The sequence below is a fragment of the Penaeus vannamei genome, chromosome 34 (assembly GCF_042767895.1).
Source record: "Penaeus vannamei isolate JL-2024 chromosome 34, ASM4276789v1, whole genome shotgun sequence".
Lineage (NCBI taxonomy): Eukaryota > Metazoa > Arthropoda > Malacostraca > Decapoda > Penaeidae > Penaeus > Penaeus vannamei.
In genome coordinates, this window is record NC_091582.1 from 10,912,313 (window position 1) to 10,928,151 (window position 15,839).

General features: G+C 34.2%; 4 protein-coding genes across 4 annotated transcripts; all 4 read right to left on the reverse strand.

Annotated features, from left to right (window-relative positions):
* Positions 1-1,119: 1,119 nt before the first annotated feature.
* On the reverse strand, positions 1,120-2,149 carry LOC113830406 (uncharacterized). The gene is made up of 2 exons (XM_027383622.2): positions 1,415-2,149; positions 1,120-1,278 (listed from the first exon to the last, which is right to left on the reverse strand). The coding sequence occupies exons 1-2, from the start codon at positions 2,004-2,006 to the stop codon at positions 1,241-1,243; spliced, it is 630 nt and encodes a 209-aa protein (XP_027239423.2). The 5' UTR covers positions 2,007-2,149; the 3' UTR covers positions 1,120-1,240.
* Positions 2,150-5,442: 3,293 nt separating this feature from the next.
* On the reverse strand, positions 5,443-7,582 carry LOC138859219 (uncharacterized). The gene is made up of 3 exons (XM_070113429.1): positions 7,494-7,582; positions 5,701-6,509; positions 5,443-5,558 (listed from the first exon to the last, which is right to left on the reverse strand). Exons 1-3 carry the CDS (start codon positions 7,580-7,582, stop codon positions 5,521-5,523), a joined length of 936 nt encoding a protein of 311 aa, XP_069969530.1. The 3' UTR covers positions 5,443-5,520.
* Positions 7,583-9,173: 1,591 nt separating this feature from the next.
* On the reverse strand, positions 9,174-10,121 carry LOC113830404 (uncharacterized). The gene is made up of 2 exons (XM_027383620.2): positions 9,481-10,121; positions 9,174-9,342 (listed from the first exon to the last, which is right to left on the reverse strand). Exons 1-2 carry the CDS (start codon positions 9,719-9,721, stop codon positions 9,305-9,307), a joined length of 279 nt encoding a protein of 92 aa, XP_027239421.2. The 5' UTR covers positions 9,722-10,121; the 3' UTR covers positions 9,174-9,304.
* A 3,322-nt stretch (positions 10,122-13,443) lies between these two features.
* On the reverse strand, positions 13,444-14,387 carry LOC113830405 (uncharacterized). Its single transcript, XM_070145560.1, has 2 exons — positions 13,754-14,387; positions 13,444-13,613 (listed from the first exon to the last, which is right to left on the reverse strand). Exons 1-2 carry the CDS (start codon positions 14,343-14,345, stop codon positions 13,576-13,578), a joined length of 630 nt encoding a protein of 209 aa, XP_070001661.1. The 5' UTR covers positions 14,346-14,387; the 3' UTR covers positions 13,444-13,575.
* Positions 14,388-15,839: the final 1,452 nt, after the last annotated feature.

Sequence of the window (15,839 nt, forward strand, 5' to 3'; positions counted from 1 at the left end):
ATTAATATCATCGTTATTATTGTTATCATTTTCATCATTATCGTTGTTATTACTATTATTACTACCGTCATTATTATTATCATTGGTATTATTATCACCAGTATTACAGTATTGTTGTTATTATCATTATTGCTGTAATTATTATCATCTTTATCATTATTACCATTATAGGTATTACTATTCTTTTCATTATGAGGATTATCATCTTTATTATTATTATCAGTATTATCGTTTTTATCATAATTATTATCGCGATCACTATCATCATTATTATTACTATTATTATTATCCTAATCATTATCATTATTTTCATCATAATTATTACTGTCATTATAATCATTTTCATCCTTCCCATTATCATTATCATTATTATCACCGTCACTATCATTAACAGTATTATAAGTATCATTGGTATTATCATTATCATTATCATCTTTATTTTCTTTAGTACTATTATCACGCTTACTTTTATAATTATCATCAATGTCAATACGATTACTATCATTACCACTATCATTATTATCATTATTATCATTATTATCACTATTGCATTGTTATAAATCATTACTATCATTACAATTATTTTTTTTTTCATTAGTATCATCATTACAGTTACTATCAGCATCATCATTATTTTCAACATGGTGATTATCATTTTAGTGTCATTATTATATTCATGATAATCATTAGTATCACAATCATCATTATTATCATAATCTTATTACTATTATTGTTATTATCATAATTATGATGATGATCGTTGTCATCACTGTCATTATCATTATTAATGTTATCATCATTATCATTACTATCAGTTTCAAGTTTATTTTTATCATTATCAATGTCACCACTATTATCATCATTATAGTTATTATCATTATCATTGCTATCATTATCATTCTTATTCATCACTAAGACTGTTTTGTTGTTATTGTCTTTACCTTCCCCAATATTGCCATTATCAAAAATGTTATCACTGGTAATATTTTTTCAAATATTTTTTTTTCCATTTTCGGTTTGTTAATGCTATCTTATCAATGGGTGTGAATGTCTGTAAGGATGCTTTTAGATACAAAAATGAAATAAACACATATAATATTAGCCTGATATAATGATCCGTTACAAAAGGGAACAATTAAGGATTCAATGGAATTAAATAATCATGGAAGGAAAGGCGATGAAGTGATAGATCAGCGACCCGTCAGGAAGGTCCTTGGCGCAGGGTCTGGGAAAGGCGTTCCTACAGAGGGGCAGGCGAGCCCGCCGCCCACACGTCCTCTGAAATCAAAAGATAACTTTTCATATGCAGAAGATGAATGAATTAAAAAGTTGTTCAATTATCTGTTTGTATTGTTTATGATATGAGCGAGGATAATTGTAATACATATATACGGAAAAACTGTGCAAAGCTCACCTGGGTATCCATAGCTGGCGTTGGCATCGTATGAGGCCAGAGTCTGTTGCATCATGGATACGTTGCATCCTCTCATAGCCATCTCCATCTTTAAGTTCTTAATCTCTTCTTCTGTTTTCTTAAGACCAAGTCTCATCTGCATTTCCTCCCTCTCATCCTTATCTCTCTTCTTTTTCTGCTTTATCGCCAGCTGCCTGCGCTTCTCCAGTGCGGGGTCGTCTTGTTTCGGCCAGTCGTACATCTTGACTTTGCGTTGTCTGCCGCCGCCCGAGACGGACAGGGGCGGCGAGGGGGAGAGGCCGCCCCCGACCGCCGCCCCTTCCAAGTAGTCGTCTGCGCCAAAAGCAAGCGCCTCCGAACCCCGGAACAGACTCGCCTCAGCACCGTCCGCCTGTCCGTACGGATACGAATGGTCGTCATACGAGGCCGAATGGAGGCCCTGTACGCTCTCCGTCGTGCCATGAGGCCACATCTGAGGCTCGCCCAGAGACCCGTTATAGCCGCCCTCCACGTAATACGGACCACAGTTACCAACAGAATACCCGTCCTGGCTAAAGCCACTGTAGTAGCCTCCTTCGTAAGCTGGCTCCATGCTTGAGAAACGCCACAGGCCAGATACCACTTCTTTCGGCTGCTGTCCAATCGACCTGTGGAGCAAGTCACAGGAGAAGGCCCCTTTTAACGCACGGGGACGATAGCTTCTAGGAAGCTCCAACACTCTTTCTGTAAAGTCGACGTTTGGTTTCCTCGACGCCGCCCCATCGCGTCAACAATAAGCCCTCGGGAACCACCGGCCTCAACAACAACGTTCCTTATCCTGCCCAGCAGTCATCCACCTGCCGCCGGGCCTTACGCTTCTCTCGTGTGTCTTAAGCAGCGTGTTTATATATGTTTATTATCGTTCCTGTGCATTTGTACATTTACGATACGCTTAGAGAAAAAGAAAACAAATGTGGAAAAGGAATACACTAATGTGTAAAGATTTATAAACAAACCATTCATGTAATTTAGAAGAATATATGAGGCATATATATATATATATATATATATATATATATATATATATATATATGTATATATATATATATACATATATATGTATATATATATATATATATATATATATATATATATATATTACGTATATGCATATGTATTTATTTATGTCTATGTATTTGCATATATATATATATATATATATATATATATATATATATATATATATATATAGAGAGAGAGAGAGAGAGAGAGAGAGAGAGAGAGAGAGAGAGAGAGAGAGAGGAAGGGAGGGAGATATGCATATATTCTGATTTACATATGTATATACATACATATATGTGTGTGTGTACATACATATTCGTTTATCTATGTATATAGATAGCTACACATACATATAACAGACAGATGGGCAAATAAACAATTAGATGTGTATATATCAGTATTCCCTTTTATCTATCAAACTATCAGTCAATCATTATATATATATATATATATATATATATATATATATATATATATCTTCATACCTGTAGTTATGTAAATGTATGTATATATATGGATACATATATATACATACACTGTGTGTGTGTGTGTCTGTGTGCATTTGTGTATATATGTGTGTATATATATGTGTGTGTGTCTTTGTATCTGTGTATGTCCATGTGTGTGTGTCTGTGAGCGTGTTTCTGTTATTTACTGGGATTTGGTCATTCCGTTTTGGTGTAAATTTCGGTGATTGTTGACAACATAAATATCAAAGACTCACATACAAATACATACAATCACACAAAGGATCATTTTCTGAATCAGTGAGAATCCTGTTCTCATTATCGCCTAATTGTTGTTGTTATCATTGACATCACTCATTTTTCATCATTTCTACTATTATCATCATTTCTATTAGCATCACTATCCACATGATCCTTCTTGGCAAGGGCGCTGCACTGAAGCATTTAGACCGGCATCGCGTGTACATTTATGATTTGCACGACGACCCAGAGGGAGAGGTTATAAAGGGAGGTAGGGGGGGGGGAGGGGAAGAGAGGAATGAGAAAGAAAGGGGGCTTAAAGGGGAAAGAGATGTGGGGAAGGGAATCCGAGGGGAAAGGACACGACTTAAAGAGGAGAATGGCATAGGGAAGGGGAAGTGAAATGGGAAGAGAGAGGAATCTGAGATGAAAAAGGAGGATGGGAGAGAGAGAGGAAAAGGGAAAAGGGTGCATAGGAAGTGTGGGCGATGAAGGAGGAAGAGAAGGGGAGTGGGAGTCGCATATGTAGGGATGAGAGTGGGAGGAATGGATTAAATGAAGATTTAGGAGTAAGGGGAGGCGGAAGAGCGGGAATGGGGAAGGTAGAAAGAAAAAGGGAGAGAGGAAAGGAACGATAAAAGGAGGGGGTTTTCCGCAGACATTTCACGGGTTCCGCTAATTGTTATCAGTCATATCATTATTTCTGCTATCGTTATTATCATAATCATTATAACTAATATTATTATTTGCAATATCATCTTATCATTATCATTAGTCATCATAATTACTGTCAATGTTATTTATATATTTTTAGCATTATCACCATAATATTATATTTATTATCATTAGCATTATTATTGCTATTCTTCTTATTGTGATCATTATCATGATTATTATCGTTATAATTATCCTTGTTCTGGTCACTGTTGTTTTGTTCTTGTTATTACCACTAGTGTTATTGCAATTGTTAGTAGTAGTAGTAATGTCATTGTTATTATCCTGATTGTTATCAGTTATCATTTTTAATTAAAATTATCATTACCATTATCATTATTGCTATCATTATAACTGTTATCATTAATATTTGTATTATCAACAATTTCAATATTAGTAGTAGTAGTAGTAGTAGTATCATCATTATCATAATTTCCAGTAGTTTTAGTATCGGTATTACTGTTTTCAATATTATCATTATTATTGTAATGATTATCATCATATTATGATTGTTTTCATTATCACTGTTATCATCATTTTGTTATTATCTATTATTGTCATCATTGTTGTTATTATCATTATTATCATTGTTATTGTTGTAATTACAGATCCCACTGTTGTATTGCTATTAGTATTATTAGTACTATTTCAATATTGTAATTATTATCATTATCATTTTATAATCATTATCATTATTGTTTTTGTTACCATATTATCATTATCCTCATAGTTACTATTACTATTGGTATTATCATCATCATTATTACTGATATTATTATTATCATTATCATTATGATCATTATTGTTATTCTTATCATTAACAGTATCGTTCTGATTATTGTTATTATTGTCATTATTTTTGTTATTATCATTATCATCTTTATCAATATCATTATTATCAATATTATCTTTGTTTATAATTATCGTTACTATCATAATTATTGTTATCATGACAACTATTTATATTAAGTTTATTTTCTAGTACCTTTATTGTTATTTTTGTTATCATTTCTATCCTATCATTATCATTATTTTTTATTGTTGTTTTCTTTTTCTATTATCATTATCATTATTATTATCATTGTTTTTGTTGCTGTCATCATTCCTATTATTATCATTCTTATTATTACTATTATCATTATTATCATTGCTATTACCCTCATGATTATATTTATCAATCTACAGATTATGACTATTAATGCTATTATTATTAGTGTCACCACTAACATCAACATCTTCATCACTATCTTCATGATGGTCATAGTATTTTTTCACTGTTTTTGTTATCATCTTTTTCATCATTATCAAAATCTCCTTCATCAATAGCATTGTGATCATTATCATAATTCCATTATCATTTTCAGTAGCAACATTAACAAGACCATCTCAAACATCATTGCTAGTACCATTATCATCAATTATATTACTGATATTATTTCCCTATCCAGTTTTTTACTTTTCAATTACCCTAGCGTGCAAATGACTGCCGAGATGATGAAGCATACACAGGTACAAATAACATAATAAAATATATTATAAAAGGGAACAATTTACGAATAAATAATCATGGAAGGAAAGGCGATGAAGTGATAGATCAGCGACCCGTCAGGGAGGTCCTTGGCGCAGGGTCTGGGAAAGGCGTTCCTACAGAGGGGCAGGGGAGCCCGCCGCCCACACGTCCTCTGAAATCAAAAGATAACTTTTCATATGCAGAAGATGAATGAATTAAAAATCTGTTGAATTGTCTGGGTTTGTATTGTTCATGATGTGAGTGAGGATTAAATATAAATATATATATACGGAAAAACTGTGTGCAAAGCTCACCTGGGTATCCATAGCTGGCGTTGGCATCGTATGAGGCCAGAGTCTGTTGCATCATGGATATGTTGCATCCTCTCATAGCCATCTCCATCTTTAAGTTCTTAATCTCTTCTTCTGTTTTCTTAAGACCAAGTCTCATCTGTATTTCCTCCCTCTCATCCTTATCTCTCTTCTTTTTCTGCTTTATCGCCAGCTGCCTGCGCTTCTCCAGTGCGGGGTCGTCTTGTTTCGGCCAGTCGTACATCTTGACTTTGCGTTGTTTGCCGCCGCCCGAGACGGACAGGGGCGGCGAGGGGGAGAGGCCGCCCCCGACCGCCGCCCCTTCCAAGTAGTCGTCTGCGCCAAAAGCAAGCGCCTCCGAACCCCGGAACAGACTCGCCTCAGCACCGTCCGCCTGTCCGTACGGATACGAATGGTCGTCATACGAGGCCGAATGGAGGCCCTGTACGCTCTCCGTCGTGCCATGAGGCCACATCTGAGGCTCGCCCAGAGACCCGTTATAGCCGCCCTCCACGTAATACGGACCACAGTTACCAACAGAATACCCGTCCTGGCCAAAGCCACTGTAGTAGCCTCCTTCGTAAGCTGGCTCCATGCTTGAGAAACGCCACAGGCCAGATACCACTTCTTTCGGCTGCTGTCCAATCGACCTGTGGAGCAAGTCACAGGAGAAGGCCCCTTTTAACGCACGGGGACGATAGCTTCTAGGAAGCTCCAACACTCTTTCTGTAAAGTCGACGTTTGGTTTCCTCGACGCCGCCGCGTCAACAGTAAGCCCTTGGGAACCACCGGCCTCAACAACGTTCCTTATCCTGCCCAGCAGTCATCCACCTGCCGCCGGGCCTTACGCTTCCCTCGTGTGTCTGAAGCAACATGTTCGTGTTTATTTATACTACCACGTCCCTATAAATACGTTTAAAAATGTAAATGTTTGTCGAAACCGTTCTTGGAATGCGTAAAAACGTGCGTGATAAAATACTCGACGGTAGTCAATAGGGAAAGAGTTACTAAACACAAATGGGATATTACTATTATTATCCCTGTCACTATTTTTGTTAATGTTCCTTTAGTGATCTTCCTCTTACGGTTATATTCCTCTCTCTCTCTCTTATATATACACACCACATATATGTGTGTGTGTGAATGCATATGTTTCTTTTCCCCTCTCTATCTTTCTCTCTCTATAAATATACATATATATATATGTGTGTATATATGTATATATATATATATATATATATATATATATATATGTGTGTGTGTGTGTGTGTGTGTGTGTGTGTGTGTGTGTGTGTGTGTGTGTGTGTGTGTGTGTGTGTAAATATATATATATATATATATATATATATATATATATATATATATATATATATATATATATGTATAAACATATGTATATCTGTGTGGACGTGTGTCTATGTGTGTATTTATATATATATATATATATATATATATATATATATATATATATATATATATATATATATATATATACATATGTCTGCGTATACATAAATATATATGCATATATATATACGTGTGTATATATATATACGTGGATGTCGGTACGGGTGTTTGTGTATGGATGAGTGAGTGGGTGGGTGTGTATGTGGGTATAAATGTGCGTATATACAAGTATATATATGTGTGTGTGTGTTACATCAATTATAAATATTATCAACTTTATTGTTACTAATGTTATCATTATTACTATTCAAAAAAAAAAATTATATATATATATATATATATATATATATATATATCATAATTCTATTTGCGCCGTCCTTCCGCCCTACATTTTATGCCTGAAATCCTGTTTCATGTGAGTGCGGATTCCAAGACTCTCCATTTTGATATAAGATGGATGTCTTATGCCTGAAACCATGTCCCACGTGACTGGAATATGCTCATTTCTATTTTTGTTTTTATACCATCAGTTATTATCACCGTCATTAGTATTAGTATTGGTCTTATCATTATTACTATTAGTATTATTATTATTATTATAATTATACGAGGCATTATCATTGTTATCATCTTCATAATCATCATTAATTGTAATTGTATCATTATCGTTATTACTACTTTTATTAGTGTTGTTCTTGCTTTTTCCTTCTTGTTTTTATCATTATCATTCTTATTATCATTATGATCATAACTATCAATACTATTATTCTTATGATTATAAATATCACTTATCATTACTATTACTATTATTATTATCACTGTCATTATTATTATGAAAATATCATTATCATTACTTTTACTATTATTATCATTATCATTATTTTTATCATTATCATTATTGCTATAATAATTTTATTATCACTATCATTATTACAGTTTTTTCATTAATATCATTGCTATCATTGTCATCATTTTCATCATTATCGTTATTACTATCATTGCTACCGTCATTATTATTATCATTGGTATTATTATCACCAGTATTACAGTATTGTTACTATTATCATTATCATTATTGCTGTAATTATTATCATCTTTATCATTATTACCATTATAGGTATTACTATTATCATTATGATGATTATCATCTTTACTATTATTTTTATCATTATTATCGTTTTCATCATAATTGTTATCAGTATCATTATCATTACTTAATTTTTATCCTAATTATTATCATTATTTTCATCATAATTATCATCAGTCATTATTTTATAATTTTCATCTTTTCCATTATTATCATCATTATTATCATCGTCACTATCATTATCAGTATTATAACTATCATTCGTATCATCATAATCATTATCATTTTTATTTTCATTAGTACTACTATCACGATTATTTTCATAATTATCATCAATCTCAATACGATTAATATCATTACCAATATCATTATTATTATTATTATTATTATTATCATTATTATCCTTATCGTATTGTTAAAAGTCATTACTATTATCATTATTATCATCATTACAGTTATTATAGCATTAGCATTATTTTCAATATTGTTGTAATTATCCTCTTAGTGCCATTATTATATTTATGATAATCATTAGTATCACAATCCTCATTATTATCATCATCACTTTACATCATTCTATTATTGTTATTATTATCATCATTATGATGATCGTTATCATCACTGTCATTATCATTATTGATGTTACTATCATTATTACCATTGCCTTAATTTTCAAGTTTATCATTATCATTATTAATGTCACCACTATTATCATTATAGTTATTATCATCATCATTATCATTGCCATCATTATCATTCTTATCCTTATCTCGATCACTAATACTCTTTTGTTTTGTTGCTATTATCATTACCTTCCCCAATATTGCCATTATCAAAAATGTTATCACTGGTAATATTTTTTTTTAATATTTTTTATTATCATATCCGGTTTGTTAATGCTATCTTATCAATGGGTGTGAATATCTGCAAGGATACTTTTAGATACAAAAATGAAATAAACACATATAATATTAGCCTGATATAATGATCCGTTACAAAAGGAAACAATTAAGCATTCAATGGAATTAAATAATCATGGAAGGAAAGGCGATGAAGTGATAGATCAGCGACCCGTCAGGAAGGTCCTTGGCGCAGGGTTTGGGAAAGGCGTTCCTACAGAGGGGCAGGGGAGCCCGTCGCCCACACGTCCTCTGAAATCAAAAGATAACTTTTCATATGCAGAAGATGAATGAATTAAAAATCTGTTCAATTATCTGTTTGTATTGTTTATGATATGAGCGAGGATAATTGTAATACATATATACGGAAAAACTGTGTGCAAAGCTCACCTGGGTATCCATAGCTGGCGTTGGCATCGTATGAGGCCAGAGTCTGTTGCATCATGGATACGTTGCATCCTCTCATAGCCATCTCCATCTTTAAGTTCTTAATCTCTTCTTCTGTTTTCTTAAGACCAAGTCTCATCTGTATTTCCTCCCTCTCATCCTTATCTCTCTTCTTTTTCTGCTTTATCGCCAGCTGCCTGCGCTTCTCCAGTGCGGGGTCGTCTTGTTTCGGCCAGTCGTACATCTTGACTTTGCGTTGTCTGCCGCCGCCCGAGACGGACAGGGGCGGCGAGGGGGAGAGGCCGCCCCCGACCGCCGCCCCTTCCAAGTAGTCGTCTGCGCCAAAAGCAAGCGCCTCCGAACCCCGGAACAGACTCGCCTCAGCACCGTCCGCCTGTCCGTACGGATACGAATGGTCGTCATACGAGGTCGAATGGAGGCCCTGTACGCTCTCCGTCGTGCTATGAGGCTACATCTGAGGCTCGCCCAGAGATCCGTTATAGCCGCCCTCCTCCACGTAATACGGACTACAGTTAGTGACAGAATACCCGTCCTGGCCAAAGCCACTGTAGTAGCCTCCTTCGTAAGCTGGCTCCATGCTTGAGAAACGCCACAGGCCAGATACCACTTCTTTCGGCTGCTGTCCAATCGACCTGTGGAGCAAGTCACAGGAGAAGGCCCCTTTTAACGCACGGGGACGATAGCTTCTAGGAAGCTCCAACACTCTTTCTGTAAATGTCGACGTTTAGTTTCCTCGACGCCACCCCATCGCGTCAACAGTAAGCCCTCGGGAACCACCGGCCTCGACAACAACGTTCCTTATCCTGCCCAGCAGTCATTCACCTGCCGCCGGGCCTTACGCTTCTCTCGTGTGTCCTAAGCAGCGTTTTTATATATGTTTATTATCGTTCCTGTGCATTTGTACATTTACGATACGCTTAGAGAAAAAAAAAACCGTAAATGTGGAAAAGGAATACACTAATGTGTAAAGATTTATAAACAAACCATTCATGTAATTTAGAAGAATATATGAGGCATATATATATATATATATATATATATATATATATATATATATACATATATATGTATATATATATATATATATATATAATACGTATATGCATATGTATTTATTTATGTCTATGTATTTGCATATATATATATATATACATATATATATATATATATATATATATATATAGAGAGAGAGAGAGAGAGAGAGAGAGAGAGAGAGAGGAAGGGAGGGAGATATGCATATATTCTGATTTACATATGTATATACATACATATATGTGTGTGTGTACATACATATTCGTTTATCTATGTATATAGATAGCTACACATACATATAACAGACAGATGGGCAAATAAACAATTAGATGTGTATATATCAGTATTCCCTTTTATCTATCAAACTATCAGTCAATCATTATATATATATATATATATATATATATATATATATATATATATATATATATATATATATATATATGTATATATATATATATATATATATATCTTCATACCTGTAGTTATGTAAATGTATGTATATATATGGATACATATATATACATACATTGTGTGTGTGTCTGTGTGCATTTGTGTATATATGTGTGTATATATGTGTGTGTATCTTTGTATCTGTGTATGTCCATGTGTGTGTGTCTGTGAGTGTGTTTCTGTTATTTACTGGGATTTGGTCATTCCGTTTTGGTGTAAATTTCGGTGATTGTTGACAACATAAATATCAAAGACTCACATACAGATAATACAATCACACAAAGGATCATTTTCTGAATCAGTGAGAATCCTGTTCTCATTATCGCCTAATTGTTGTTGTTATCATTGACATCACTCATTTTTCATCATTTCTACTATTATCATCATTTCTATTAGCATCACTATCCATATGATCCTTCTTGGCAAGGGCGCTGCACTGAAGCATTTAGACCGGCATCGCGTGTACATTTATGATTTGCACGACGACCCAGAGGGAGAGGTTATAAAGGGAGGTAGGGGGGGGGGGGAGGGGAAGAGAGGAATGAGAAAGAAAGGGGGCTTAAAGGGGAAAGAGATGTGGGGAAGGGAATCCGAGGGGAAAGGACACGACTTAAAGAGGAGAATGGCATAGGGGAGGGGAAGTGGAATGGGAAGAGAGAGGAATCTGAGATGAAAAAGGAGGATGGGAGAGAGAGAGGAAAAGGGAAAAGGGTGCATAGGAAGTGTGGGTGATGAAGGAGGAAGAGAAGGGGAGTGGGAGTCGCACATGTAGGGATGAGAGTGGGAGGAATGGATTAAATGAAGATTTAGGAGTAAGGGGAGGCGGAAGAGCGGGAATGGGGAAGGTAGAAAGAAAAAGGGAGAGAGGAAACGAACGATAAAAGGAGGGGGTTTTCCGCAGACATTTCACGGGTCCCGCTAATTGTTATCAGTCTTCTCATTATTTCTGCTATCGTTATTATCATAATCATTATAACTAATATTATTATTTGCAATATCATCTTATTATTATCATTAGTCATCATAATTACTGTCAATGTTATTTATATATTTTTAGCATTATCACCATGATATTATATTTATTATCATTAGCATTATTATTGCTATTCTTCTTATTGTGATCATTATCATGATTATTATCATTATAATTATCCTTGTTATAGTCACTGTTGTTTTGTTCTTGTTAATACCACTAGTGTTATTGCAATTGTTAGTAGTAGTAGTAATGTCATTGTTATTATCCTGATTGTTATCATTGTTATCATTTTTAATCAAAATTATCATTACCATTATCATTATTGCTATCATTATAACTGTTATCATTAATATTTGTATTATCATCAATCTCAATATTAGGTGTAGTAGTAGTAGTATCATCATTATCATCATTTCCAGTAGTTTTAGTATCGGTATTACTGTTTTCAATATTATCATTATTATTGTAATGATTATCATCATATTATGATTGTTTTCATTATCATTGTTATCATCATTTTGTTATTATCTATTATTGTCATCATTGTTATTATCATTATTATCATTGTTATTGTTGTAATTACAGATCCCACTGTTGTATTGCTATTAGTATTATTAGTACTATTTCAATATTGTAATTATTATCATTATCATTTTATAATCATTATCATTATTGTTTTTGTTACCATATTATCATTATCCTCATAGTTACTATTTCTATTGGTATTATCATCATCATTATTACTGATATTATTATTATCATTATCATTATGATCATTATTGTTATTCTTATCATTAACAGTATCGTTCTGATTATTGTTATTATTGTCATTATTTTTGTTATTATCATTATCATCTTTATCAATATCATTATTATCAATATTATCTTTGTTTATAATTATCGTTACTATCATAATTATTGTTATCATGACAACTATTTATATTAAGTTTATTTTCTAGTACCTTTATTGTTATTTTTGTTATCATTTCTATCCTATCATTATCATTATTTTTATTGTTGTTTTCTTTTTCTATTATCATTATCATTATTATTATCATTGTTTTTGTTGCTGTCATCATTCCTATTATTATCATTCTTATTATTACTATTATCATTATTATTATTGCTATTACCCTCATGATTATATTTATCAATCTACAGATTATGACTATTAATGCTATTGTTATTAGTGTCACCACTAACATCAACATCTTCATCACTGTCTTCATGGTCATAGTATTTTTCACTGTTATTGTTATCATCTTTTTCATCATTATCAAAATCTCCTTCATTAATAGCATTGTGATCATTATCATAATTCCATTATCATTTTCAGTAGCAACATTAACAAGACCATCTCAAACATCATTGCTAGTACCATTATCATCAATTATATTACTGATATTATTTCCCTATCCAGTTTTTTACTTTTGAATTACCCTAGCGTGCAAATGACTGCCGAGATGATGAAGCATACACAGGTACAAATAACATAATAAAATATATTATAAAAGGGAACAATTTACGAATAAATAATCATGGAAGGAAAGGCGATGAAGTGACATGTCAGCGACCCGTCAGGAAGGTCCTTGGCGCAGGGTCTGGGAAAGGCGTTCCTACAGAGGGGCAGGGGAGCCCGCCGCCCACACGTCCTCTGAAATCAAAAGATAACTTTTCATATACAGATAAATTGAATTAAAAATCTGTTGAATTGTCTGGGTTTGTATTGTTCATGATGTGAGTGAGGATTAAATGTAAATATATATATACGGAAAAACTGTGTGCAAAGCTCACCTGGGTATCCATAGCTGGCGTTGGCATCGTATGAGGCCAGAGTCTGTTGCATCATGGATACGTTGCATCCTCTCATAGCCATCTCCATCTTTAAGTTCTTAATCTCTTCTTCTGTTTTCTTAAGACCAAGTCTCATCTGTATTTCCTCCCTCTCATCCTTATCTCTCTTCTTTTTCTGCTTTATCGCCAGCTGTCTGCGCTTCTCCAGTGCGGGGTCGTCTTGTTTCGGCCAGTCGTACATCTTGACTTTGCGTTGTCTGCCGCCGCCCGAGACGGACAGGGGCGGCGAGGGGGAGAGGCCGCCCCCGACCGCCGCCCCTTCCAAGTAGTCGTCTGCGCCAAAAGCAAGCGCCTCCGAACCCCGGAACAGACTCGCCTCAGCAACGTCCGCCTGTCCGTACGGATACGAATGGTCGTCATACGAGGCCGAATGGAGGCCCTGTACGCTCTCCGTCGTGCCATGAGGCCACATCTGAGGCTCGCCCGGAGATCCGTTATAGCCGCTCTCCACGTAATACGGACCACAGTTACCAACAGAATACCCGTCCTGGCCAAAGCCACTGTAGTAACCTCCTTCGTAAGCTGGCTCCATGCTTGAGAAACGCCACAGGCCAGATACCACTTCTTTCGGCTGCTGTCCAATCGACCTGTGGAGCAAGTCACAGGAGAAGGCCCCTTTTAACGCACGGGGACGATAGCTTCTAGGAAGCTCCAACACTCTTTCTGTAAAGTCGACGTTTGGTTTCCTCGACGCCGCCGCGTCAACAGTAAGCCCTTGGGAACCACCGGCCTCAACAACGTTCCTTATCCTGCCCAGCAGTCATCCACCTGCCACCGGGCCTTACGCTTCCCTCGTGTGTCTGAAGCAACATGTTCGTGTTTATTTATACTACCACGTCCCTATAAATACGTTTAAAAATGTAAATGTTTGTCGAAACCGTTCTTGGAATGCGTAAAAACGTGCGTGATAAAATACTCGACGGTAGTCAATAGGAAAAGAGTTACTAAACACAAATGGGATATTACTATTATTATCCCAGTCACTATTTTTGTTAATGTTCCTTTTGTGATCTTCCTCTTACGGTTATATTCCTCTCTCTCTCTCTTATATATACACACCACATATATGTGTGTGTGTGAATGCATATGTTTCTTTTCCCCTCTCTATCTTTCTCTCTCTATAAATATACATATATATATGTGTGTGTATATATATATATATATATATATATATATATATATATATATATATATATATATATATATATATATATACATATGTCTGCGTATACATAAATATATATGCATATATATATACGTGTGTATATATATATACGTGGATGTCGGTACGGGTGTTTGTGTATGGATGAGTGAGTGGGTGGGTGTGTATGTGGGTATAAATGTGCGTATATACAAGTATATATATGTGTGTGTGTGTTACATCAATTATAAATATTATCAACTTTATTGTTACTAATGTTATCATTATTACTATTCAAAAAAAAAATTATATATATATATATATATATATATATATATATATATATATATCATAATTCTATTTGCGCCGTCCTTCCGCCCTACATTTTATGCCTGAAATCCTGTTTCATGTGAGTGCGGATTCCAAGACTCTCCATTTTGATATAAGATGGATGTCTTATGCCTGAAACCATGTCCCACGTGACTGGAATATGCTCATTTCTATTTTTGTTTTTATATCATCAGTTATTATCACCGTCATTAGTATTAGTATTGGTCTTATCATTATTATTATTATTATTATTATTATTATTATTATAATTATACGAGGCATTATCATTGTCATCATCATAATCATCATTATTTGTAGTTGTATCATTATCGTTATTACTACTTTTATTATTGTTGTTGTTGCTTTTTCCTTCTTATTTTTATCATTATCATTCTTATTATCATTATGATCATAGCTATCAATACTATTATTCTTATGATTATAAATATCACTTATCATTATTATTACTATTATTATTATCACTGTCATTATTATTATGAAAATATCATTATCATTACTTTTACTATTATTATCATTATCATTATTTTTATCATT